The sequence below is a fragment of the Rhinatrema bivittatum genome, chromosome 4 (genome assembly GCF_901001135.1).
Source record: "Rhinatrema bivittatum chromosome 4, aRhiBiv1.1, whole genome shotgun sequence".
Classification (NCBI taxonomy): Eukaryota; Metazoa; Chordata; class Amphibia; order Gymnophiona; family Rhinatrematidae; genus Rhinatrema; species Rhinatrema bivittatum.
Window position 1 is genome coordinate 442,756,810 of NC_042618.1, and position 27,389 is coordinate 442,784,198.

At 42.8% G+C, this 27,389-nt stretch overlaps 1 protein-coding gene across 1 annotated transcript in view; it reads left to right on the plus strand.

The window, feature by feature from the left end:
• Window positions 1-2,872: 2,872 nt before the first annotated feature.
• Window positions 2,873-27,389, plus strand: part of NDUFA12 (NADH:ubiquinone oxidoreductase subunit A12) — a 63,855-nt gene continuing 39,338 nt past the window's right edge. The window contains exons 1-3 of the mRNA XM_029601606.1: window positions 2,873-3,055; window positions 19,926-20,008; window positions 21,967-22,054. Coding sequence (XP_029457466.1) covers window positions 2,967-3,055; window positions 19,926-20,008; window positions 21,967-22,054 — 260 coding nt within the window. The 5' untranslated portion in view covers window positions 2,873-2,966. The remainder of the gene's footprint in view (window positions 3,056-19,925; window positions 20,009-21,966; window positions 22,055-27,389) is intronic.

Here is a 27,389-nt window from a genome sequence, read left to right on the forward strand (position 1 = left end):
CAACTGGAATACTCTGGAAATCACCTATGAGTGGCAAAATCCTAAATCCATATATCTAATAGGCAGGCAATGGGGTGCCACCTGTCATACATGCTGCCTATCCCAGGTTAGACTGGCGAACCTTCTTGCCCAGGTGGCTGTCACTGAATTATCCAGTTTACCTCCACAATATTCAGCATACTCAGATGTATTCAGCAAACAAGCAGAGACCTTGCCACCTCACCACTCCTACAATTGTGTCATAGACTTAATTCCCAGCAAGGTCCCACCTTGAGGCTGAATATACCCGCTCTCTGTTCCTGAGACCAAGGTCATGGCCAAATATATTTAAGGGAATTTGGATAAGAGCTTCATTCATCCTTGTCACCTGCCAGAGCCAGATCCTTCTGTGTAGGAAAGGAGGATGGGTTGATAGGTCCCTGCATTGATTATCGTGGTCTTGATGCTATTGCTAATAAAAACTGTTATCCCCATCCCCATCCTCTGATCTCTGAGCTCTTTGATTGCCTTCAGGGCGCACAACTCTTTACCAGACTGGACCTTCAGGGGGCTTATAACCAGATCAGAATCAGTGAAGGTTACAAGTGGAAAACAGCCTCTAACGCTCATGATGATCACTACAAGTACTTAGTGATACTCTTTGGGCTGTGTAACACCCCCACGGCTTCTCAATTTGTGATCAATTAAATCTTCCAAGACGTTCTCTATTCCCATGTGGTAGTCTGCCTGGATGACATCTTGATCTTCTCCAAGTCTTTGACTGAGCATTGCCACCATGTGAAACAGGTCCTCCAGAGATTGCAGGAGCACCATCTCTGTGCCAAATTAGAGCACTGTATCTTCAAACAAGAGCAGCTCCTCTTTCTGGGTTACATTATTTCTTCACTAACAATATACAGAAAGCCTGTGTAGGAACCCGTTTAAGTAATATATAAAACACAAACAGTGGAAGAATAGTTATTTTGTGGCAAAAAAAAATTTGGTGCTATGGATCTTGGGTTGTGACCACAGAATCACTTTCAGTTACAACCCAGTGTAGGCACCAAATTAATACATTTATTTGCTAATGAAAACTATAATAATTTCTTTTCTTTTTTATTTTTATTGCTAATAAAATATTCCACTAAGGAAAATTGTCTGTCTCTTTATTTGTGGTTTAATCCACTAAAGCCAATACCCTCATTATAATCCACATAGAGGGCAGCACATGACGAATCTATCTATCTATCTATCTATTTATTTATTTATTTATAGATAGGCTTTTCTTTGCCGACATTCATAAGGCACATCATGCTGGCTTACATTGAACTGAAAAGGAGGAAAATACAATGAACGGAATAACATATCATAGTTAAAGCAAATGGTGTAAAATATGAGCAAAGTAAAAACATATGATTATATATAATAACATAAAAGAACTGATAGGTAGGGTGGAAAAGGTAGAAAGAAAGAGAAAAACTTTGTACAAACTAAAACAGCTTTATCTTTATCATTGAATACGTAATACAGGGGTTACAAATGTGCAGAATATTCCAGGGGGAGAGGGTAAGGGGAACTGATGGAAAGGGGAGGAGAGGAAGGGGTGTGGGGCATTACAGTGCTCTCATTAAAAGGTTCAAATCAACAAAGCTGCTCAAATGAAAGGAGCCTAAAGCAACCCGAAGACAGTGTAAGTGCTCCGGACAGGCACTTTCAGATGAACCGTAATGCAGTTTAGCATTGCACATCCCAATTTTGGTGTACTGTTAGCTGTAGGTGTCCACCCCAGACAGCTAACATTTTTTTCCCCTGGTGGTACATGCTCCAGAGAGCTTACATGGGAAGTTTAACTCTTTCCTGAGTCTGAGGTGGAATCCCACACTGGTTACTGGATTAGATAACATTGGCCAACAAAAATATGAGTTTACTCCAGAACCAGGAGTTCAATTTCCAGCATAAGCTCTCTGGGGAGGACACTAGTCACAGGTTTTCCTCCTTTTCCTGAACAGCTGAACAGTATGTGCACAGTGCCAAAGTGCATACTCTCAGCAGTTGGTGCCTTCCCCAGAGAGCTTATGCTTTGTTCAGTTAGCTGTAGGTGCCTGAGTTAACACTTTGATTTTACTTGCCATTCCTTGACAAAGGAGGGATGCATTGGGCTGGTGTACAGTTCAACTGTAGGTGACCACCCTGAGAGGTTATACTAGAAATGAAACTCCTGGGCTAGAGCTAGAGGAGACTCATTTTTCTTGTGGCTAAAGGTTTTCTATTACTGTGCCCAGTGGGGTAGAAGAAGCTAAACGCTACCACACAGGCACAGCAATAGAACAAAATGGCCACCAGAACTGAGAGTTAATTTTACTCATGCTCTGACCCTGGAGTTTAATTTCCAGCCTAAAAAAAGGTGCCTTAAGCTGTCTGCCCTTTAGTGCACCTCCCTGCACTGCTGAAGACTAGCGAAAACCTTCTTTTAGATGGGATTTACATGCACTGTACTAATTTTAGTGCTGGGTTTTACTCCTGTTTTAGCCCATATTTTTTCTGTTAACCTTGGTATTTAACAGAATTTTTAACTTATTGCAGAAAAATGAGGAGAGTGTGTGCTAAAACAGGAGTAAAAATCTGTGCCAATATTAGTATGCCTTATTACATTATCCCCCAACCCTCATTCAAGGGTTGTTCTCTACCCTTGAGGGTGGTGGTTAGGCTCATGTCTTAAGGCTCAATTGAAATAAACTGGATTGAATGAAATATATATATTTAAGGGCAGGGTGGGTAAAATGTGCACTAGCCTTTGACTTCAGAAGGGAATGTAACGGGAGCAGTTCTACTTTCTCCCGCTGGGGGCAGAGTTGGGTCAGAAGGTGTGGCGGGAAGTCCATACTCTCTATGGTGTGACTACATTGCGGCGCTCTGAGCTAGATGCGTTCTCTCTATGGTGCTGAGTTCGTCGCCCTAACAGCAGCTGCTTCCGCTGGCGGCGGAAGATGGCGGAGTATCTGCAGGTTTTACGGCGGGGTCTGCAGCAGATTCGCGGTCACGGTGGCATTTTCGGTTCCTTCTGGCAGTTTCTGAGGTAAGCGGTGTCCTCATAGCTCGAAGCTCGGTGAGGGTGGAGGAACGGACCTCACAGCCTGGCGGGTGCTTGTCGTCTTCAGCGTGTGTCCTCTGACCTTCTCGGCCGGGCAGCGGTGGTCACCTGCAGTATTAGGGAAATGTCTTTCGGCAGAACGGCAGGAAACCCTTAATAGCTTGGGGATACGTTGGTCACCTGCTACAGAAAACTAGATTTCGAGTAACTTTTTATGGGCCGGTTTTCATTTTACAACCTTAGAACTAGGACCTTATCGTATGTGTGTGTGGGGTTTGTGTTTTGTTTGTTTTTTTTAATGTTAAGAAATGTTTGAAATGGAAGTAGTGTTGGAGGAAGAAAAAAGAGAAATCTTAGCAATCAGGGAGAAAAGATATAGCAGGAGCAAGTTAAATGATAAACATAGTACACTGTAAATCATTTGGAGCAGTTACACCGCCGCAGAACTTCCCGAGGGACTGCATGAATAAATATTTGGAACATTCCCAGGCCAAGTAGTAAAAGCTCTATGCCAGAAAACCAGAGGTAGTAATGAAAACTGAAGAACAATATATTGCTAATAGACGTGTCAGTTCAAAGTGACTATTCTGTACTTTTGTATACAGATGCAGAAAATTGTCAAGTACCATGGATGCCCGGAAAACGTGACAGATTCAGAGAGAGGACTACTTGTTTTGGTGCTACTGGCCTGGTTAAAAAGAGCTTCCACATTTACTTTCATATGTTGCCTATATACTTTACATCTTAATAGCTCTGGAATGAAAACATAGTAAAAGACAGCAGATAGACCAAAATGATCCATCCATTCTGCCCAGCAAGCTTTTTTTTGGGTAGTAGCAACTGCTGCTGCATGCAGGCTACTCCTAAGCCCTTTGGTTAAGGGTAGTAGCAACTCTCGCTCCAGGCAGAAAAGTAAACTTTAGTTATATTAGAAAAGTTATCCTATTTCTTCATATTCTTCAGCCAGCAGGGATCATCTGTGTTTTCTCACACCCTTTTGAATTCCATTGCTATTCTTGAGCATGAACGTTTTAAGAAAAGTTTTAGCAAGATTGAGATCATACCCAGTGTGCCCTGGATTATGAGTGAAGTTTGTTCTTGTCACAGTATGTGCAAAAACAAACCTGAATGACATCACAAATGGGCACTTTGGTGGCAGTTTGTAATTTCAGCAAAATCCTGAGCATAGACCTTGCTAAATGCCAGGAAATTTTACCATATTACCCCACTCCTCAGAATCCTGCACTGGCTCCCTACATACTGCTGGGCCATATTCAGAACCCTGGTTTTAGCCTTCAAGATCCTCATAGGCCTTGCATCCCCCTGTCTGTGCAACAGATTCACCAATGGCAATCAGGCTTGCCCCTGACCTCCCCATATTTAAGGAATGACTGAAAACCAGGTTATTTGTAAGAGTTTATGGCTCGCAATCTGATTTCCAGACATCTGAGCAGACTCCTGATGCTCCATCTGAGCCCAGAGGAACCACTTAAATGCTCCCTTTGGAGCCAAGCCTTTTCTGCTCCACTCTACTGAAAATTCTTAGTTCCTCTGGAAGGCATTTCTGTTATGCTGTATGTTATAACTTTCTACTGTCTATAATCAGTATTGCCTCCTATTCTTCATTCTTAATTGGATCTTGCTATGTGTCTGCTTTTAATTGTGAACTGTAACTTGCTGATGGATTAATATCACTTTAATCTGTGATGTAACATGCTTTGAACTCCTACAGTGGAAAAATGTGACAAAAATAAATGATGTTGAGGATATAAAGATGGTAAAAATGAGTTTATAGTAATATTTCTCCTTCAGGGTTATGTGACCCTTTGGCCTTCTAAACTGGTGATATCTGCCTTATTGGGTAATGTTGGTATAAACACACTGTCCCTTTGCGATTTATATGTCACAATTAAAAGGGGACTACCCTTTATATCCAAAATACTATAATACTAGTGCTTGAAGTCAGATTTCATTGTGTAGGCATATCACAGAAAGTTCATCCATATTTCAAGGGCTCCTCATAACAGCTAACCCCAAAACCTAAGGGATAGTTACCTCCCTTGCACTTAATTTCTAAATGCAAGCTTATCATCAAGAGATCCTTTTATTGCCTCCCAAAATTGAAATAGTAGTGCTGTGGGCTGGAAAGAAACGCTTAAACTGGCAGCTAAAAGAGAAAAATCTTTATTCAAAGAAATGAGATATCCCAGCAGTGTGCAGATCACCTGAACAGTCAAGGAACAATGTAGACTCAAAGATTGTTGCTAATATAGGCTAAATAGGTCACCGCTTCTGATTTGTACACCAGTGAGTTAGCTACTTAGTTAACATAACACTTTCCTAATTGGCATTATAATTTTATCTTATATATGTTAAGATTCTTGTAAGTCGTATGATTTCTTGTAAAGAGCTGAGAAGGCAGAAATGAAATACTGTGTTGACCCTTAGCATACTTTTTTTTTTTTTTTACATTTTAGCATTTCAGCAGCCTCGAATAGTTTTATGTCTGATTAGTGCACTTTCATAGTGCTGGACTTATTTTTCTTCATAGCACTGAGATGTATTTTTCATAAGAACTTTGTGAAGTACTCTCACAGTAGGGAATAGTATCTTATCAATTTTCCAGCTGGAACCATGCAGGTGGAATGCTGGCCTGCTCTTACAAAATTTCCATATAAAATCAGTAAAATGAATAGAGTTCTCTTCCTAAATGGAACATGTAAATGTTAAGTTTCCTTGTGCATCTATGCAAATAAGCATGGGGTGGTTCTACTTTATTTTTCCATCAAGGAAAACTTTGCAATAATCACATTCATATTACACTTATTTCTCCTCCTCTATCAAAGTTGTATCATTTGTAAGAGACCTTTAAATGTGGAATTTACTTATTTTATTTATATTTAAGCATATCATAAAGGCCATCCAGTGGATTTCACATGGCACTGACCTTTGGTCACAGCTGACTACAGTCATGTTTGAACTGAAAAACCTAAGAAGAAATAGCCTGCATGCTGTACCAAGTCCCTTTCCCTTGATTAATTACGAAGTGTGGTCAACATAAACCTCTATAGATGCACAAGAATAAAGAAAATATACTACCAACATTCTGACAATATTCCCCAGTGACAGTCAATGTGCAGAAACATTGGTTACATTTCTTATCTGTAACTTTCTGCTGTCATTGCCTTTCTAAATGCTTGATTATTATTACTCATATATTAGAACATTTTCTGTCACTAAGCAGGGCTGAGTTAGCCATTATTTTAATTGTGTAACTATTTTATTTATATTCCACTTTTCAGGCACTTCAAAGCAGATTACATTCAGGTATTAGACGTATTACATTATATGAGGTGATGTCCTCTGGTGGCACTTAACAGTCCCCTCTCTCTCTTAGCAGTAGAGCTTTTGCTGTACTGAGCATGTGTGAAAATTCCCGCTTCGGTGTTGCCTTGTAAGCCCCCTCAGTCTTTTTTCATCTGAGCACCAGTACAGATGTACTTCATTTCTCTGTTTTTTACTGTAACAATTTTCATAACTTTGGCTTTAAAGTTGCCTTGCTGCCTCAGCAGTCCCTAAAAAGCACTTTTCAATGCTACTTAAAAAAAAATAAATAAAAGGCCAGTTAGTGGGTTCAGGAACTGTTTGTGAGAGGAAAATGGCCATCACCGATGGACATGATCTCTACTACCATTGTCTGGGACTGGACCACAGCCAGATAAACTGTTATGACTGTGGGTGACTGTTCTGTGGACCCAAACATCGAGGGCTTAGAAAATGGAGTACCTACATAAATTTCAGAAAAGCAGCAGTCTGTTGTCGTCCTGAAGTGCAGACTCATCTGCCTCACCAGGAGTGGAGCAAAGCAGGAGCTCCTCTAAAATATCTCCCTTGTCGGTGGACTAGGTCAGATCCTCTGGGTCTTGTAAGTGACGTGTTGAAGAAGAGATGCCACTTGGTGAAGCAGCTGGCACACAAAAAGCACTAAGTCCCAGGTGCATCGATGCGTAGCACATTGGCATCATTTTAAAGTGCACATCCTTGACACAGTGGGACACAGAAGGTGAAATGCATCTGTCCTCAACACCTTTACCTTCAGGCCAGATGGCTTTATCATAAGAAATTGCCATACTGGGTCAGACCAAGGTTCATCAAGCCCAGTATCCTGTTTCCAACAGTGGCCAATATAGTCTGCAAGTACCCAAAACTAAGTCTATCCCATGATACTGATGCTAGTAATAGCAGTGGCTATACTCTTAAGTCAACTTGATTAATAGCAGTTAATGGATTTCTCCTCCAAGAACTTATCCAAACCTTTTTTGAACCCAGCTACACTAACTGCATTAACCACTTCTTCTGGTAACAAATTCCAGAGCTGCACTGAGTGAAAAAGAATGTTCTCTGATTAGTTTTAAATGTGCTACTTGCTATCATCATGGAGTGCCCCCTAGTCCTTCTATTATCCGAAAGAGTAAATAACCGATTCACATTTAATTGTTCAAGACCTCTATCATATCCCCTCCTAAGCTGTCACTTCTCCAAGCTGAACAGCCCTAACCTCCTTAGCCTTTCTTCATAGGGGATCTTTTCCATCCCCTTTATCATTTTGGTTGCCCTTCTTGGTACCTTCTCCATCGCAACTATATCTTTTTTGAGATGTGCTGACCAGAATTGTACACAGTATTCGAGGTGCGGTCTCACCATGGAGCGATAGAGGCATTATGACATTTTCCGGTTTATTCACCATTCCCTTCCTAATAATTCCTAACATTGTTTGCTTTTTTTGACTGCTGCAGCACACTGAGCTGACACTTTCAATGTATTATCCACTATGACGCTTAGATCTTTTTCCTGGGTGGTAGCTCCTAACATGGAACGTGACTTTGTGTAACTACAGCATGAGTTATTTTTTTCCCCATATGCATCACCTTGCACTTGTCCACATTAAATTTCATCTGCCATTTGGATGCCCAATCTTCCAGTCTTGCAAGGTCCTCTTGCAATGTATCACAATCTGCTTGTGATTTAACTACTCTGAATAATTTTGTCAATGCAGTTTGCTGCAGTGTTTCTTACAGAGCTGTATGCAGGCTTACACAAAATTTTGAAAGGGGTAGAAGGGTATATAATACCTCTACCAATTACCAGAGACCTTACTCCAACAAAATTAATAGAAGGGCTACGTCTGGAGACTCCAGATCCCATTTATTCTCTGGTGCCATTCATATCTAATTGGCCTCCAATTCAGATTTTGCAGAGCCCAGAAGATGTGCAAGATAAATTTCTCATATCAGACGAGGATGTTCCGCCGCCCACATCGGGTCAAAGGGCTTGCAGCCCCTCAACCAGATACTGGAGCTGGTGTAAGATCTGTTTGCCTCTGTGATGGCTAAGTGTAATGGCCAGTGAGCGTTGCTAAGTAGCTCTTTCTTAATTCCCACAGTTGCAAACAAAATATCTTCACACTATACTTAGCAAATGTTCTCATTTATTGCCTGAATAGATTGAAATATGTTTAATAATCTAGGGCTAATAAAAAATTGCAATGCACATAAGATAATGTAAACAAGGGAAAATACAAATGTAATAGAAGATAAAATACAAAAAACATATGCAAAGAGCAAGTACATCAAAACCAGAGTGTATGTATGACAACCAAAATCTGAAACGGATGTATCAGTACTCAAGCAACAAAAAATATTTAGCATAAAAATTACTTTATTAAATATTGTTATGCAAACCAATTTTTAATATATTCTCACTACATATAAAAAATAAAGTGGTTTTTGGAGAAAATGTGCATTAGAATCAGTAAAAATCTTTGACTTTTAGTCTACAATATGCTTGATAAAATAGTTCTGTTGAAAATCAAAGATTCCAAACATATGTAGTCCAATTACATGTTCTAAAAGAGAATCTTTGTAGATATTATTTCTTCAAAGTATTATAAAGTTCTTAATGGAGAATCTTTGTAGATTATAATATTTTTAAGAAATATTAATAAGTTTTTAATGGAGAGACTTTTGGTATAATAGCCATTTGAGGGCAGACTTCTGATATAGCAGCTATTCTGCAAATGAAGTTTTGACTGTGCTCCCAAAACAACAAGAAACCAAATACGCTCACTTCCCTGAGATCAACTTGTGAATCTCAGCTGTGGAACAGTCAGTAATTTCAGAGTCTCAGCACTGGGCATGGCATGACCACCAATATAAAGGTATTCGTCTTGTGAGGTGGTTTATATAGAGTATCTCATTCTTTGCCTGATTTTTTTCCTGCCAGTATTTAATCATAAATCATGCGGTGTACCCTTTCCTTTCCCATGCATTCTAGCCCTAGGGCAGAGGGGCCCTGCCAGGTGCTGGCTTAAAAAAGCTTAACAAATCCCAAAGGCATATTCAGTAGTTATACAGTCCAGTTAGTGGTTGAATTATTTGGGGGCCTAATTGGCCCCTTGACACCGAGACTTTTCACATTATCGGTCCCTGTCTAATACACTAAGGATAAGGGGGATAGCTTCCAGCCTCTCCTTTCCCGGATACCAGATTTACTGCCATGAGGAGGAGTACCAGTATCCCAGATTAGGGTGGATACTCCTATCAGAATCCCTGTGGAGTGGTTCTAGTCCAAGAAATTTGCTTGCAGCAGACTCCAGCCGATCAGAGGATGTCCTCCAAGGTGACCAAGCACGCCCTCCTCAGTCACCTTCTTCATTTGGCTCCTGGATCAGTCTCTGCTCTGAAGATGGATCAGCGGGGATCCCTTCTGACTTCTCCATTGGAAGGTTTTTCTTGCTCTAGATTTCTGAGAAAGTGGGGAAAAGCCCTCACCAGGGTAATGTGTATAGGGGCAAAGATTCTCATGCAAATGTCTTTTGCTTTCTCCATTTTCTGGAGCTGCCAGCAGCAATCCCGATCCATAGTATCCTGCAAGAATTATAAAGCAGAATGTGGGAAAAATTATGTTTCCTGTACCCTAGTGGCAAGGAAATGGGACCTAGAGTATAGAAATCTCTGGTGCTTGGAATCCCGAGAAAAGTCATGTGATGTGGTGAGCCTGAGCAGACCTGTTAGTTCAGGCTCTAGCACCATCCTTCCATCAACAGCTAACATCACCGGCATCTGTGACCCTTTCGCATTATTTATTTAAAATCTTTTCTATACCACCGCTAAGTTATATACCGTCGCAATGGTTTACAAATAGGCACATAAAATAAGGTAGGTTACATTAGTTGCTCTGATTATAGCAGAGTGGTTGGATGCTCTATATGTATTTACTATGGGGAGTTGCGGGCATCACGGAATGATGTCATTTCTCCAGGGGAGTGCACATTTACATTTTGAAGAATTGGGGCAAAGGGCAGGGGGGAAGTATGATTATGGGATGGGGAGGTGGGAGTAAGTTGGGATGATTGGTAGAGTGGGGCTCAATATGCGATAGTTTTACTGTTGGGGAAAATGGTTGATATAAAATGTTTCTCTTAATATGAAGGGTCTAAATTCCCCTAGAAAATGGCAACTGTTTGTAGAAGCCAAAAATACGAGGGCTTCCATATCTTTTATTCAGGAAACCCATTAAAAAAAAAAAAGCGATGAACACTTACTAAGAAGTAAACAATATCCAGCTACTATTTTTGCTTCTAGTCATTTAAGGCTTAAACATGGTGGAACAGGGATCTTGTTTTCGTGTACCTTACAATATGAATTGTTAGGCTCTAGGAAAGACAAAGAAGACAGATACTTGGATTTTAAAGTACATATAAGCAATGTGATAGTTTCAATGATAAAAATATATGTTCCTAATAGAGGTCAGGGGAATTTTTATTTGAAATTGGGAGAGCATCCGAGTGATTTCTTAAAGGGCTATGTGGTATTGGGGGGGGATTTCAACTTGACTTTAAATAGAGCATTGGATAACTTTACTTCTTTTACTGATCTGCTTAAAGCACAGAGAAATAAGCTGAAAGTTCTGACTTCTTCATGGGGATTTGCTGATGTATGGAGGCTCTGTAATCCTCATAAGAAATACACATTTTTCTCTAAGGTTCATAAATCTTACACTCAAATTGATTAATACGTCACTGTTGTCAACATGTAAATCAACCAATATCGCATCTATTACATGGTCGGATTACGCGATCATAGAATGTAAGCTTATGCTGCCTCTAAAAGAATGGGGCCAAAAATATTGGAAATGATTCTTTATTACAGGATCCACAGATATGTCCAAACATTAGGGAAGATACAAGGGAGTGCTTTCATTTCAGCGCCGATGAAGAGGTTTCTCTGCAGATGCTGTGAGAAGGCTTCAAGATTGTTTTGTTGGGTCAGTTAATAGCTAAAGCAACGGCTGTTAAGAAAAAAACCCAAAAAGTTAATAGATCTTGTGGCATCAATTAAACAGCTACAGCTTAGTCATCAGAGAAATGGGACTTCCAAAATTCTTAGAGAACTAGCTGAGAAAAGAGCCAGATTGCAAGTTGTTATATGTGAAGAGATCTAATACAGAATAGACACGACCTTTCAGGAATACTTTGGATGGGGAAATAAACCCAGTAAGTTATTGTCATGGCAATTTAAAAAAAAACAAACCCAAAACTGTTCAAAATCAAATTTTGGAAATAAGGGATATTGGTGGTGCTGATTTGTAGAACTTTTATCAGGAATTGTACCCAGCTGAAAATAATACAGTGGAAATGGATTTGGATAATTATTTGGGGGACGTTTCTGCAGAGATAACCCTGGAGCTTGATAGGGATATTACGAGTATGGAGAAAGATATGGCTTTTTCTTCTCTAAAGACAAATAAGTCACCAGTGTTGGATAGCTTCACGGGATTGTTTTATAAAAAGTTCTTTAATTCTATATCAATAGATTCTCTGTTACCGAGTTCCATGTATCTAGCAGGTATCGCTGTATTACTTAAGCCGGATACCTTAAACATGGATTTGAAATGATTGGCAAAGATACTGTCTGCACAGTTGAATTTGGTGTTAGCAGATTTGGCCCATGTTGTTCAGTCTGGTTTCATTCTGGGGAGACAGGCATCAGATAATATTCATAAAATTGTAAATTTGATTAGCACAGTGAAAGAGTAGAAGAAACTGGCAGTGATCCTTACAGTGGATGCCGAGAAGGCATTAGACCATGTGCAGTGGGAATTTGTTTAAAGTATTGGGCAAAATTGGTTTGTGCCCTAAATTTCTCCATTGATTGAGGGCATTGACCTCCTCCCTCAGACAGTGTATGGGAAGAGGGACCAGGCAAGAATGTTCACTACCACCATTATTTGCTTTGGTCACGGAGCCATTTGCGGGGAAAATTAGGAAAAATGGTGACGTGATTATAGCTATTGCTCAATCCCAGTTTAAGATCTCTATTTGTGGATGATATTCTGTTTCCATTGAGAGTCCCTCTTTGTCTCTATCGTGGTTAAGGAATTGGAAGAGTTCAGTCAAGATTCTGGATTTAAAGTGAATATGGGGAAGTCAGAATTATTGAATTTAATGCTGGATGATTCTTAAATATCTCAATTAAGGACTGCATTTCCTTTTAAGTGGGCTAAAGGAGGTATTGGGTATCTAGGTGCTCAACTGGGAGCTGATTGGTGAAAATGTATTCAGGTTAAATTATTTACCATTTCCTAGCGTGTAGCAGATGGACTCAGAACCAATGGATATAGTGTACTCGTGCTAGCAGTTGGAGACGGATCAGATTTCAATCTGACGTCAGCCCCTAGTACATATACCCCTGCAGGAAGTGCAGATCCCCCAGTATTTTCCGTCTCCATAGCAGTTAGGAGCTATCTGCACGCTCTCTGAGCGTTGGAACCAAAGAAGAAAATTCTACTGAAAACGAGTCCCGCTGTCCTGCGGTGATACCCTCGGGACCCTCCCCCAGTCGAGATTCCCGAGGTGATTTCCGTGATCCCTCGGAGGTGAGCTTCGGTCCGGCGGCCGAATCGCGGCGGGACCTAGCCCCCGAAGGATCGGGCATGGCATAGAGGCAGCCTCTGTCCGGCGGCCGAATCGCTACGAGGACTTACAGCCCCCGAGCGAGAGGAGTTCGGGCGTGGCTGAGAGGCAGCGGGTGCACCCTCAAAAGTGGCGGTGAAGGTAGTTGCCTTCTCCCCCGCAGCCGGAGACTGCCCGGGTCGAGACCGGGAAGCGCCGAAGATAAGGTAAGGTAGAAATCTTTACTTGTGCCGGTCTCCGAGGATTGAGGACGAGCGCAGGCCATCGGCCGAAGCCAGCGCCACCGGGTTGATTCGCCCTAGCAGGGCCAGACCCCGGCATTTCCAAGGGCCTTCCCACGTGGAGATCCTCCGAGGTAGTCGCCATCTTGCCCGCATGGTCGCCGTCGCCATCTTGGCTTAATCTCGCCGTTCACATCGCCGCCCGGCCGAGCACACAAAATTTACCTGTGCGCACAAACCTACTTCTGCGTGTAAGTTATACGCACAAGAGCCCTTGGACGCATAAGCGGCGCGCGCAAGTCCCGGTCGCACGGACTACACGCACTCGACTACCCACGCGCACATCCCGGGTTAAGCGCTCAGATAGGCGCACAAACCCTGGCTAAGCGCACAGATACGCGCGCACACGGCCAGGCGCTCCGGAAGAAACATGTACCCGCAGGCAACCTCGACAACTCCAATAATGGAAATAAAATCCCTAGGCCTCTGCTCAGCATGCCACCTCAGGGCCGCCCAGAGCCAGGAAGCCGATGCCCTATGCACCCAATGCGAGGAGGCCCTGGGAGATCCACCACAGGCTTAATCTCGCCCAGGGCCGGGGACTAGCTCTTCAGGGGGCTCCCTGAACCCCCTGAAGAGCTAGCAACCCCCAGCGGGACCCCCTCTCAGCCGGAGGCTCCCAGGGAAGCAGTGCCACTCAATGTGGACCCCTTGTCTATTTCTTGGGTGGAACTCTTCAAGGGGATTCAAGCCTTTGTCTGAATGCAAGCGGATTCCCAGGCAGACCAACCACATACGTCGCAGGAGGACCCCTATGCTCCAGGCCCCTGCATAGGCTTTTACCGCCAAGTAGTCCCACCTTCGGGGGTACGGACCTCTCAGAAGAAGAAGTCGAACCCCTAGAAGAAGGAGAACTCCCCCCGGGGACAGAACCCCACTGAACCATGAGACGGTTCTTCACAAGGGAGGAGCTCCTGGACCTGGTCTCCCAATGCCTGGCGGAACTGGCGATTTCCGAATTCAGAAACCCAGGGGGATCCCGAGGAGAACCCATTTCTGGAAGGCCTTCGACAGACCTCCCGTCATTTCCCGCTCTTGCGAGCCACTCAACAGCTAATTGACCTGGAATGGAATACCCCAGAGTCTGCCTTTAAAGGGGGGCGGGCCTTGGCCAGCTTGTACCCCCTGGATCCAGCAACCAAAGACATGCTCGCTTGCCCTAGAGCGGATGCCATAGTCTGCGCAGTCTCCAAGCGCACCACCATTCCGGTAGAGGGAGGAGCAGCACTCAAGGACACGCATGACCGGCAGCTAGAAGCCATGCTTAAACAGTCATTTGACGTGGCCGCTATGTCTCTTCAGATTGCGGCCTGCTGCACCGTGGTGACACGTGCCTGCTTATCCCAGGCCAGGAACGGCACCCCGGGAGATATCCTGGACCCAGCGCTATCCTTTCTAACGGACGCAGCCTCAGACCTCGTACGCACAGCGGCCAGAGGAGTATCATCGGCGGTGGCGGCCAGGAGACAGCTCTGGCTCAGAAGCTGGTCGGCCGACCCATCTTCCAAAACACGCCTCACAAGGATGCCCTTCAAAGGAACACTTCTGTTTGGCAGTGATTTAGAAAAGATGGACAAATGGGGCGAATCCTCAGTACCGCGCCTTCCGGAAGACAAGTCAAGGAGAGTCCAGCAACAGCTGGGCTCTCCTTGGGCCTCCAGGGGCAGAAGCTCGCAGCGCTTCAACCCATACAGGAGCAGCTACCAGGCACCCCGCCCCTCGGGCAGGAACCAGTCCTTTTGGAACAAGCATAACAAGAGGAGAAACAGCTCGGGCACAGGGCCCGGCCGTGCTCCACAATGAGAATCAGCCGACCCATCCAAGGGAAGCCATAGGGGGCAGACTGGCCCTATTCTACCAAAGATGGGTCGAGAGAACTTCGGACAAGTGGGTCCTAGCCATCATCCGGGAAGGGTACTACCTGGAATTCATACGCACCCCCCCCCCCCCCCCCCCCCCCCCGGACAAGTTTGTGGAGTCCCCCTGCCACGATCCCACCAAAAAGGCGGCAGTGGAAGTTACACTGGCCAGGCTACTGACCCTCGAGGCCATAACTCCGGTACCTCCTCAGGAGATAAACTCGGGTCATTATTCCATATATTTTCTCGTTCCCAAGAAAGAGGGAACGTTCCGACCAATCCTGGACCTCAAATCCGTAAACAGATACCTGAAGGTCCCCCGCTTCCGCATGGAAACCCTGAGATCCGTAATAAAGGCAATACAGCCGGGAGAATTCCTCACCTCCCTGGACCTGTCAGAGGCGTACCTGCACATCCCAATTCATCAGGAACACCAGCGTTACCTACGTTTCAAGATCCTGGGCCATCACTACCAGTTCCGGGCCCTACCCTTCGGGCTAGCCACAGCACCACGGACATTTACCAAGGTGATAGTGGTAGTGGCGGCAATACTGCGGAAGGAAGGAGTCCTTGTACATCCTTACTTGGACGACTGGCTGATCAGGGCAAAGTCACCAGAGGAAAGCATCCAATCAACCAACAGAGTCAAGTCTCTACTGGAAAGCCTCGGATGGGTGGTCAACACGACCAAGAGTTCCCTGCAGCCCTCACAATCGTTGGAGTACCTGGGGGTCCACTTCGACACCAAGGAAGACAAAGTCAGCCTGACTCCCACAAGGAGGTCAAAACTGTGGAACCGGTTGCAATCCTTGATGAGCAACCCTCGCCCTACGGCATGGGATTACCTGCAGGCCCTAGTGCTGATGGCATCCACACTGGAAGTGGTCCCCTGGGCGAGGGCCCACATGAGGCCTCTACAACACTCACTGCTGTCCTGTTGGAACCCACGGTCGCACAACTACATCGTACGCTTAGCCCTCCCGGGCACAGTTCGAACCAAACTACACTGGTGGCTGCAGCCCAGCCACATGAACAGAGGCTCAAGACTATCATCCCCAACCTGGACTCTGCTAACTACTGATGCCAGCCTACGGGGATGGGGAGCACACTGCGAGGAATTAACCGCCCAAGGGCAGTGGAACACAGAAGAGGCAGGATGGAACATCAATCGCCTAGAAGCGCGGGCAGTCAGACTCGCCTGCCTGCGGTTCGCCCAAAGACTCAGAGGCAAAGCGGTCAGGGTGATGTCCGACAACGCCACAACGGTTGCCTACATCAACAGACAAGGGGGAACCAGAAGCCAACAGGTGTCACTGGAGATAAACCCACTGATGGCATGGGCGGAAGCAAATCTACAGGAGATCTCCGCCGCCCACATCGCCGGGAAGGACAACATCACGGCAGACTTCCTCAGCAGAGAAAGTCTAGACTCAGGAGAATGGAAGCTGTCTCCCGCAGCCTTCCGGATGATAGTAAACCGGTGGGGAACACCGGAAATGGACCTTCTGGCGAACAGAACCAACGCCCAAGTACCCAGATATTTCAGCCGCAAGCGGGATCTACAATCCCAAGGGATCGATGCCTGGTGCAGGCATAATAGGGTCCCCTTGGGGACCCTATTATACGCCTTCCCGCCGTGGCCCCTCTTGGGTGCAATCATTCACAAGATACAGCTACACAAGGGACTAGTTCTTCTGGTGGCCCCGGATTGGCCAAGAAGACCGTGGTACGCAGACATGATAAGATTGCTGGCAGGGAACCCTCTACCCCTGCCCCCTCTCAGGGACCTGCTACAACAGGGTCCGATCTTCCACGAGGACCCAGCTCAATTCTCTCTTATGGTCTGGCCATTGAGAGGGCTCGCCTGAAGAAGAACGGATACTCGGGGGCGGTAATGGACACCCTTCTCCGAACACGCAAGTTCTCCACATCGTTAACATACATAAGGATCTGGAGAATATTTGAAGCCTGGTGCGAAGATCACGACATCAGGACACGTTCACTTAAAGTTCCCGTGATGCTGGAGTTCCTACAGAGCGGACTCCAGAAAGGACTTTCCCTCAACTCCATCAAGGTACAGGTGGCAGCACTGGCATGCTTCGGCACCAGAGGCGAGAGCGATAGCCTAGCCTCTCACCCGGATGTGTCACGTTTCCTGAAAGGAGTCAAACACATTCGTCCACCTCTGAAGTGGCCGGTACCTCTGTGGAATCTCAACCTCGTCTTGGCCTTCCTGTCTGGAACCACCTTCAGACCTCTTTGAGGGCTATCACTCCATCAGCTGACCCTGAAGATTGTTTTCCTACTGGCAGTTTGTTCAGCGTGACGCATCTCTGAACTACAAGCACTGTCTTGCCGTGAACCCTTTCTTAGGTTCACTCCGGGATCCATCCAGCTGCGCATGGTACCGTCATTCCTTCCCAAAGTGGTCTCCCACTTCCATCTGAATCAGACCATCTCGCTCCTGTCGGCGGGAGCCCTGAAGAATTCGGAAGAAGCCCGTAGTCTGCGTCACCTCAACGTTGGCAGAATCCTTTCCAGATACCTGGAAATGTCAGAACCCGTATGGAAGACGGACTACCTTTTCGTCCTTCACAGCGGGAAAAGACTAGGGGAAGCAGCCTCTCGGGCAACCATAGCCCGATTGGATCAAGGAAGTCATCAAGGCGGCCTACGTAGAAGCAGGGAAACCTCCGCCTCTACAGATCAAGGCCCATTCGACCAGAGCCCAGGCAGCATCCTGAGCAGAAACGAGAATGATGTCACCCGCCGAGATTTGCAGGACGGCGACATGGTCCTCCATCCATACCTTCTCCAGATTCTACCGTCTGGATGTTCAGGCCCGGGAGGACACGGCATTTGCAAGGGCAATACTGAGTGGGTCACAGGCAGCCTCCCACCCGGGTCGGAAGTAGCTTTTATACATCCCATTGGTTCTGAGTCCATCTGCTACATGCTAGGAAATGGAGAAATTACTTACCTGATAATTTCGTTTTCCTTAGTGTAGACAGATGGACTCAGCAGCCCGCCCATGGCTGCCATCACGCATGGAATTGCAAATGATTCAAGGGTAAGCCTCCTTTTGTTTACCTAGGTCTCCACCCGGCTGGATGTCGACGCTTTCCGGTTGAGCTCCTTGGCGGTCTCCAGCTACACTCAATCGACCAGTTCAAATTAATCCAGTTAATCAAGTTATAACGTTTATATAGTTACGAAGTTATACAAGTTAATCAAATTAACCAATCGGTCAGTCAATCATATATCCACAATGCTTTGCAAGGAAGAATACTGAGGATCTGCACTTCCTGCAGGGGTATATGTACTAGGGGCTGACGTCAGATTGAAATCTGATCCGTCTCCAACTGCTAGCATGAGAACATTATACCCATTGGTTCTGAGTCCATCTGTCTACACTAAGGAAAATGAAATTATCAGGTAAGTAATTTCTCCAATTTTCACCCTGGCTTTTAAAAATTTGGGCTGGAACCCATTTTCCAAAATGTTTTCTACTCCTGTTGCCCTTTTCACTTTTGCCTTCCTTTCTTCTAACCACCTTCCTCCACTCTTTCCCTGGCTTGGAGTGGTGGCGGCGGCAGCAACAATGAGAGCAGTGGTGTCTTGCCTGGTCAGCGGTAGTGTCTCTCCTTGGTTTGGGCCCATGGCAGTCTTTTCCCAGGCCAGCAGTGTTTTTTCCCAAGTTAGCAGCAGTAGTTTTTTGTCAGGGCTGGGATGTCCGGGCCCCAGGCCCTAAATTCTAGCTGCCTAGATGACCTGGGATTTTTCTAGCTCTGCTTAGCACATGACACAGCTTCTTTTGTAATCTGAATCATTATCACCTTAACTGGCCATACCTAAATAGGGTTAGGAAGCCCTCAAATGTACTTTTTCACTTAAAAGCTCAGGTCTGGCAGAAACCACTGTGCATCTCATCATTTTCTGTGGCGCTCTGGCTATCAGGAATTGGACCATTTCACCAAAGATTTTAATCACACAATCTAAGTAGGAATCATTTTTAAATATAACTATCCAGCTTAGTTTTACAGAGTTGCAACATACCTAGGTCATTGGGTTGGCCAATTGGATGATTTAAAGAGAATCTGAAGTCTCTGGTACCAGCCAAACAATTTTAGAAGCCAGGGTAAAATTTTCTCCAATCCTTTTTTTTTTTCTTTTTTGCTCTTTATTGCTTTGACTTGTTTTCTTATATTGCTCTTTTTTTGCCCATTTTGTTTATTTAATATTTTATATATTTTTGACTTTTTTTGCTTTTTTGCTTTTTGGAATTTTAGGTGCCCAGGCGACCTGATTCCCTGGACTTTCCCCAGCCCTGGACAGGTGTATAATTGATATATTTGTGTATTACCATATTGAATAGGTCAGAGTGCCAAAAAGTGCTTTAAAACCTCTGAAAAATTTTTCTTTATTTTTTTGTGGCTCCTGGTGTTGGGTTGAACAGGGAGCAGTCTTCAGCTGAGAGTAATGGAAAATGATGACATTCACTTGTCAACAGACTGAAACAAATCCACCAATACAAACCACAGGGAAGCTGTTCAGGAATAGGAAACTTTAAAAGAAAAAAGTGTTTGAATCACGTTTTCTTTCCTCCTTTCTGTTTGCTTTTAAAGGGGAAAAAATGACTTCATAGCATATGAGCGTTGCCAACATTTCTGCTGGAAAATGGTTCAAATTTACCGTAGCTTATAAGATTGTTTTCAAAATGTCTCTGTCCTAAACTGTTGCAGGGTAAATGATCTGAAGACTGGTGCACTAATTGGAGTTGATAAGTATGGAAACAAGTATTTTGAAGACAAAAGATACTTCTTTGGTAAGAATCTGGCCTAAATCCTGTATTGGTTTTGCTATAATCTAACATGTTTTTAAATTTAGCGTTAGATTTATTTTGTGGGTATCCTAAGAAATGGATGTCTCTTATGCCTGTTTGATATCTCAGCTCAGGAAGCTAAAGGCCAGATTCATTAAGGCTTTTCTTCCATTTTGTGCCTACGAGAAAAACCCTTAGTGAATCAGGTACTAAGTTAAGTTACCTCGCAAACTTGAAGGTTTATAGTCCAATAATGCCATGTAATAAGGATCTTGCCCCTAGATTCATCAAAATGCTGTAATATCACAGGCCTAACGCCCGCGATAAAGAAAAGGGGTGTGTTTAGGGTAATTTTTAGAGTTACCACACCATGTGGTAACAGCGCTTTGCATAAGTAGTATTGCATGGTGCGGTAAAAGTTTCGCACCCCGCAACACTTCTGTTTCCTATTTCACACTGAGAGAGTCTCTCTCTCTATCTATAAGGCCTTCATAGTAGTCAAGTATTTATATGCCTATAGGAGGGCCAGTTAATAGTTCGAAGTGGTGGTGGTGGTTTAGGGGCCTGTTTTACATGCAGACATAAGACATACAAACAGCACAGCAGACCTCAGTGAAGATTTGACGTCATTTGGAGTGAGGAAAGTCTCACAAAGATGATATTTCTACTATGTTCTGTCGCCCTACCTTGATGGACTCGATAACAGGGTACCATCAAGCTAGGGCGAGATAACATTGTAGAAATCTCATTTTTGTGAGACTTTCCTCACTCCAAATGATGGTAAATCTTCACCAAAATGTACTGTGTTGTTTGTACGTCTTAAGTCTGCATGTAAAACTGGCCCCTAAACCACCACCACCACCTTACCTTGAGCTATTAACTGGCCCCCCTATAGGCATATAAATAGTTGAATACAGTTAAGGCCTCCTCAGAGGCTCTCTCTCTCTGTCTACTCCACTCCACTCATCTTCCCTCTCTCCTCTCCTTCTGTCCTCCCTCCCAAACCCAGAAATGGTCAAAATGCAATTTGCAATCTTTAACACAAATTGTGTTATGGCCATTTCGGGCCATAACACAATTTGGTTGGTATTTTCCACTGCTTTGTATATATTTTTATTGGAAATTACGAGTATTTTATTGTATTGCCACTTGGGTAACGTTTTATCAAGCAGGATATTAAGCTTTAATAAATGAAATAAGGTGAAGATAACTTTTCAATTAAATGTTTTTCTTCTGTGATTGGAGATTTTGCGTTCAACAGATCCCTGGCTTATTTCCTAACAGTACTCTCGCGCCGCTTTTGGAGCCTATCAGGAAGCAACATAAGCTTTCTGAGAGGCCTTCCAAGGGGCTAAAGGTCATCTGGCTGCATCTGCCTGAATCACTGTAATAGTAACTTGGCATGGTACTGTATTTTAATGCAACTTTCCAGTGGATGGAAACTGTCTTCTGCAATGTCTAAATCTAGAAGTTTCTAGCTTCCCAAGAGTTTTCCATTGGGCCCAACTATATTGCCATTTACCTTCCCTGCAAGAGGATTTTGGTGCCCTTTTCTGTAGTCTTACCTCTGTGACATCACTATTAACGGACAAAGATGTTACAGTATTAATCCTGATATCCTCAGCTGATATAATGGAAAATGTTGATCAGTTTATAAAAATATTTTAAAAGTAATCTCATTTAGAATATTTTTGGTGCTGTTCTAAGTTTGTACTAGAACTCCCACTTTAGAAGCTTCTCTCTCATAACCATCTTGTTAGTGTGGGGTCAGTAATTGGTGCAATTTTGTTTTGCTAATTGTGTTTGCTTGGTTAAGCTTAAAAATCACACACATTAAAAAAAATGCTGGAAGAAATTGATGAGTGTCAAGAAACAGATGTGAAATTACACATTATGAAATGATTTTTTGCTAGTAAGTTATTGGTTGCCTGAGATCACTTTTGTTCTTTGTAAACTTCCAGGCCGTCATAGGTGGGTTGAGTACACTCGAGAAATGAATGGGAAAAACACATACTGGGATTTGGATGGAAGCATGGTTCCCCCAGAATGGTAAGACCTCCAGCCTGCATGATTAGAAATCTCTGTACATGATCAGGGGCATTTTTTCAGAATGTTTTAATTCTCATTTTTCCATAGTTATGTGAAGTTCAATTTTTAGGCTGATATTCCTATTTAGGGTTATGAAAAAGAGAGCCTGGTTTCTTCTGGCATTCCCTCAGTTAGAAGAGGTCGACAATTATCTTAGAATACCTGCTTCTGTATGGAAACCCTTGTTTCTTCAGCCTGGCTGTGAGGCAGAAAGAGCCCTATGTCTTCCCTGGACCTTTCTGAAGCTGCTTTCGAATTCCCCTCTGTGCAGTTCTCTAGATGTTCTTTTTGTCCTTTTGTGTTTAGTATTTGAGGGAAGTATTTCTACTTTGACCTCTGCTGTTTGGACTCACAACAGTAGCAAAGTTCTTCTATCTGAGGTCAGAAGGACATGTCTTATCCTTATTTCGATCCATACCTTGACAATTGAAGGCCTAGGAGTGTCTATCAACCTTGCTAAAGGGGGCTAAGGTCCTCGGAATTTTGGATTATGTGGTGAACTGCCCAGGCTGTCTGGTGCCTCCCCAGTCTTTGGGTTTTCTGGGGGGTTTGTCTTGTTACCAGGTGAGGTAGAGCTTCTTGACTTGGTGAGAGTCGCTAAATGGTTAGATTGGGTGTGAGATTTATCCTATAGAGGTCCCCCATGGTATTGATATTTTGCCAGTTTCTGAATTCTATGAAGGCACCTCTGGATTTACTTTCCTGGGACTAGGGCTCAAATTTGGCTTCAGATGTCTGTGTTGTCACAATAGTCCCCACAATTGAAGAGGGGGCACATCTTCTTCCACTCCGTCAGGGATGGCTTGACTTGGTGGCAAGTACCACACTCTGTTGAGGGGAATGGATCTGTATCCTCTCAGATGGATTGTAAACATGTGTGACATAAGTCTGCATCTTCCTTACATTCACTTGTAGGTACTTCAAGTTAGATGTGCAAGGCAAGGAAGAGATTGCCTTGGGCAGACATTCTCGGAGCACCTGAGTTAGAATGGGCATGGGTACGTACCACATGTCTGGATTGGTATAGCAGAATAAGAGAGGAGAAATGTAGACTTTCCTGTTAATTTACTTTTCTTGAGTCCTGCTACACCAGTCCAGGACCCTCATCATGGTCTGCGCTTTTATCCTTGGCAGTAGATCTTGGGTTTGGCCTAAAATTTTATTGTTGCCTTGCGAAGTGCCTCTAAGATTCTCTTTATCACCTTCAGTACTCTCCTGTGGCACTGCTTTGTGCTCAGTGCTATCCAGAGATACACAAGACACAAACTCTATTTAGTAGAGCTTGTTTTCTAAGTAGGACAAGCTTACAAGAGAGTTTCTTTCTGTCCCTCCTATTTAGGACATCCATATTTATTGTTGTTTAAGCTATTTGTGGTTTTAAGGCAGTTGGTATTTTCCACTGCTTTGACATAAGAATACTGGGTATTGCCACTAGCTTATGTACCAAGTGATGGTGTCACTGATAAATGATAACCCATACCTCTTGAATACGGACATACAGAATGGAAAGTAACAGGTAAGACTAAATTTCTGTGTATGTGTGTACATATCTATCTATATCTCTATATAATACAACAGAATAGCACTTATCAAAAACTCTTGTGTGTACATACACACAGAGAAATTTAGTCTTACTTGTTAATTTCCATTCCATAGGTCCGTATTTGAGAGGTATGGGTTATCATTTATCAGTATAGTTACATTTATTGTGTCCCCCCCCCCCCAGCTTTATAGAGTTTTTGATAAGTGCTACTCTGTTGTATTATAGATAGATGTATAATATATATCTATCTATAACAGAGTAGCACTTATCAAAAAATCTTAAAGCTGGGGGGACAATAAATGTAACTATACTAGAAGAACCCTTTCGAATGGTGGAAGGACTAGGGGGCATTCCGTGGGGTTGGCAAGTGGCCCATTTAAGACTAATGGAGAAAATTCTTTTTCACTCAACGCACAATAAAGCTCTGGAATTGGTTGCCAGAGGATGTGGTTAGTGCAGTTAGTGTAGCTGGGTTCAAAAAAGGTTTGGATAAGTTCTTGGAGGAGAAGTCCATTAATGGCTATTAATCAATTATACTTAGGGAATAGCCACTGCTATTAATTGCATCAGTAGCATAGGATCTTCTTAGTGTTTGGGTAATTGCCAGGTTCTTGTGGCCTGGTTTTTGGCCTCTGTTGGAAACAGGTTGCTGGGCTTGATGGAACATTGGTCTGTCCCAGCATGGCAATTTCTTATGTTCTTAACCAATGAATATACCCGCTCTCTAATCTATCACAATATTAGCAGTTATTAAATCATCTATTTCACAAAACTTCACATATTTTAATCTCCTAAAATCTCTGAATACATCAACCACACCACAAACACTCCCATTCAAAGCATTATTCAAACATGCTGTAAAATCGCCGGTTCACGTATGATAACTCAGAACATCCTCCGATGAAAATAAACTTTGTGCTGTGGCACAGCTATTGCAAAGGTTCTCTCTGTATGTAAACAGTCTGTTCACAGTAAGTTACCTCTTTATCTGAGAATTCTAACGTGTATGAACAGTAAATTCACAGTAGATCCGTATTTTCTCTGAAAACTCCAATGAGGCTGGCCCACGATTTTCTCAGCTGTGAATGATCCACAAAATTCAAGGATTCGTTCTCACTTCTTCCAATGTTCCAGTAAAGCTGGGAGACAATTTCTTCAGTTGTAAACAATCCATAAGCCCAACAAAAGCCCTTGTTTCACCCTCTCACAGAGCTTCCTTAGGAGTTGTTGATTTATGAATCCTATCTTTAAGTGCCAGCTGCAATATGGTGGTTTTATTCAGAGATTTTAGGAAGTCAAAATATTTGAATTTTTGTGAAATAGATGATTTAATAGCTAACATTGTAGATTAGAGAGTGGACTTTATTCATTGGTTCTTCTAATATATATATATATATGTATACAGTATATGTACAGGAAGAATAGGTGGGCAAAAACTATCCCATTCAAGTGTTCAATAATACATTCTGTGATTACGTAAACATAATGGGCCAGATCTTAAATACGCGCGGGCGTAGATTTGTTTGCGCAACCTGGTTTGTTATCTTTATTCATGGAAAAATAAACTGTATTTGAAATTACTATACAATTTATAAGATATTTTATGTATTTATTATATAATTATTTCTTTATCTAAAATTGACAAGGCTTAAAAAAAAGGTCTTTAATATCTTTAACATATCAGTTGGTCAAAATAATTCATAGTGGTACAGAATTACAATCAAAGCAGTTCATAGATATTGTCCTATATCAATTTTGTTATCAAGGCAAACTAGCCTTACATCCAATAAAATACACAGTACATTTTTTAAGCGAACAAATTCTCCGAAAAACTCAGTAGAATGCTGGATGAAGAAATAAGAAGGAAATCTTCTGTCTGTCTGTTCACTGAACCTGAATCTTTAGTATAATGACTACTTCAAAAGTCTCGCATGTTCTCTAATTGACCATGCAGTGATCAGCTATCTTTTTTTTTTTTTTTATAAGCCCTTTGCTTTCTCTAATTTCATTTGTCTGTCACTAAAACAAACTTCAGCTAAACAGTCTTCAACCTGATAACTCACTGGGGATTTCTTGCATCCCTTTTCAAGTACCCAGTCAGATAACTACCTTGCAAACATTTACTCCCTTGACAAAGGCATCTCTGTTTTGCCACTTCACTGGCTTCCTCAGGAGGGGTTAGATCTGCATCACATTTCCCAAACTACAAATGAAAAATAAACTAAAATCCAACAGTATCCCCGAATGTGCCACTAAACAATAGTGTCGGCTTACAAAAGACTCCACCTACCACTCTAGTTCCAAGCAGAGCCCCACAAAGGGACAGCTGGACATTTACTGCTTGCCATTTAACCTAAGATTGTATATCCGTGTATTCAATTCAGAACCTGTGATGTACAATCATCGATATGACACTGCTGATAATTACTATACAATGTAACTACTAGGAATTATTATTGTATCCTTAAAAAGATTGTTTTAATGGTATACCTGCTAAACAGTTAAAAATGATAAAAGTAATAAGACCAATCTGTACAAATCTTACCGAGCCCTCTCACTCGCACTGCTTCTTGATGCGCTGAAAACGAGGCTCACAGGCGCAGAGTCCCATGACTCTTTAAATATAACACCTGAAAGCTGCCGTTTCCCTTCCTTTCTGGGGGGGGGGGGGGGGGGGGGTAAAACTTTCGATGATGTCAGTACCACCAACTGAGAGTAGAAAAACTTGTTTGAAACATAGATCTGTGTAAAAGAGCCATACCATCTTGGCCTGAAAAAGCGATCTATTATAGAAATGCCTCCCATTCTATATTAAAGTTTTAACCCTCCCGGAACTACAGTATGCCATGTATAATACAATGCCTTTCAGACAGGAGTACACATATACACATTTATTCGCCACTTAAAAATTACACATTTTTTTTCTCTCATACACCGCAATTACCACAACAAGCACTTACCAGAAAATCCAAGTCCTTCTGACCCCCTCTCATATCTGCATTTGAAAAATTGGTGTTAAGAGACATATCAGAAATGGAAAAAATCCAATATCTCAACAAAATCAACATTAATATTCATATTAATGTAATCAGAGTGTGTGTGTGTATATATATGTATATATAATTATCTACTAAGCATAAAGTGAACACTAATGTAAAGCAGTTTTCATGAGTAAAAGAAAAAAATATTCATTACATACATAATCACAAAATATTTTTATTTTTAATCCATATCACAATAAAAGCTTATAGAAAAAGATAAAACTGTTAAAGATCTTCAAACCATTAATGAAGTGTATTTATATATTGATAAATTCAGTGTCCTGGAATGATGTTCCAGTTCACTGTTACAGATAACATTTTGGCAACTTCTAGTGTGGACGCTCTTGTCTCCTTTAATGTTCTTTAAATGAATTGAAAATGTCCTCTCTCTGCTGTGAATCCAGCTGGCACTAGAATGCCACTGTTAGCCCTGTTCATAATCCTCTCCTCTACAAAGGTCCCCCTGTTTCGCCGTATGCGGGCTTCATCAGGAGGAATAGACATGGATTGCCAGTGGATCATCGAAACTATGAAACAATAAATCATACTATCAATCTATATTTATTTATTTATTTGTTGAGTTTTATATACAGTCATTCGGTAGAGCCATCATAACGGTATGTCTAATATAAGAAATCTGTATGTATCTGTTAAATAAATGTTATACATCTACCACTGTTTCTTTGAGTCAAGCAATGGCTTGCTTACCTGT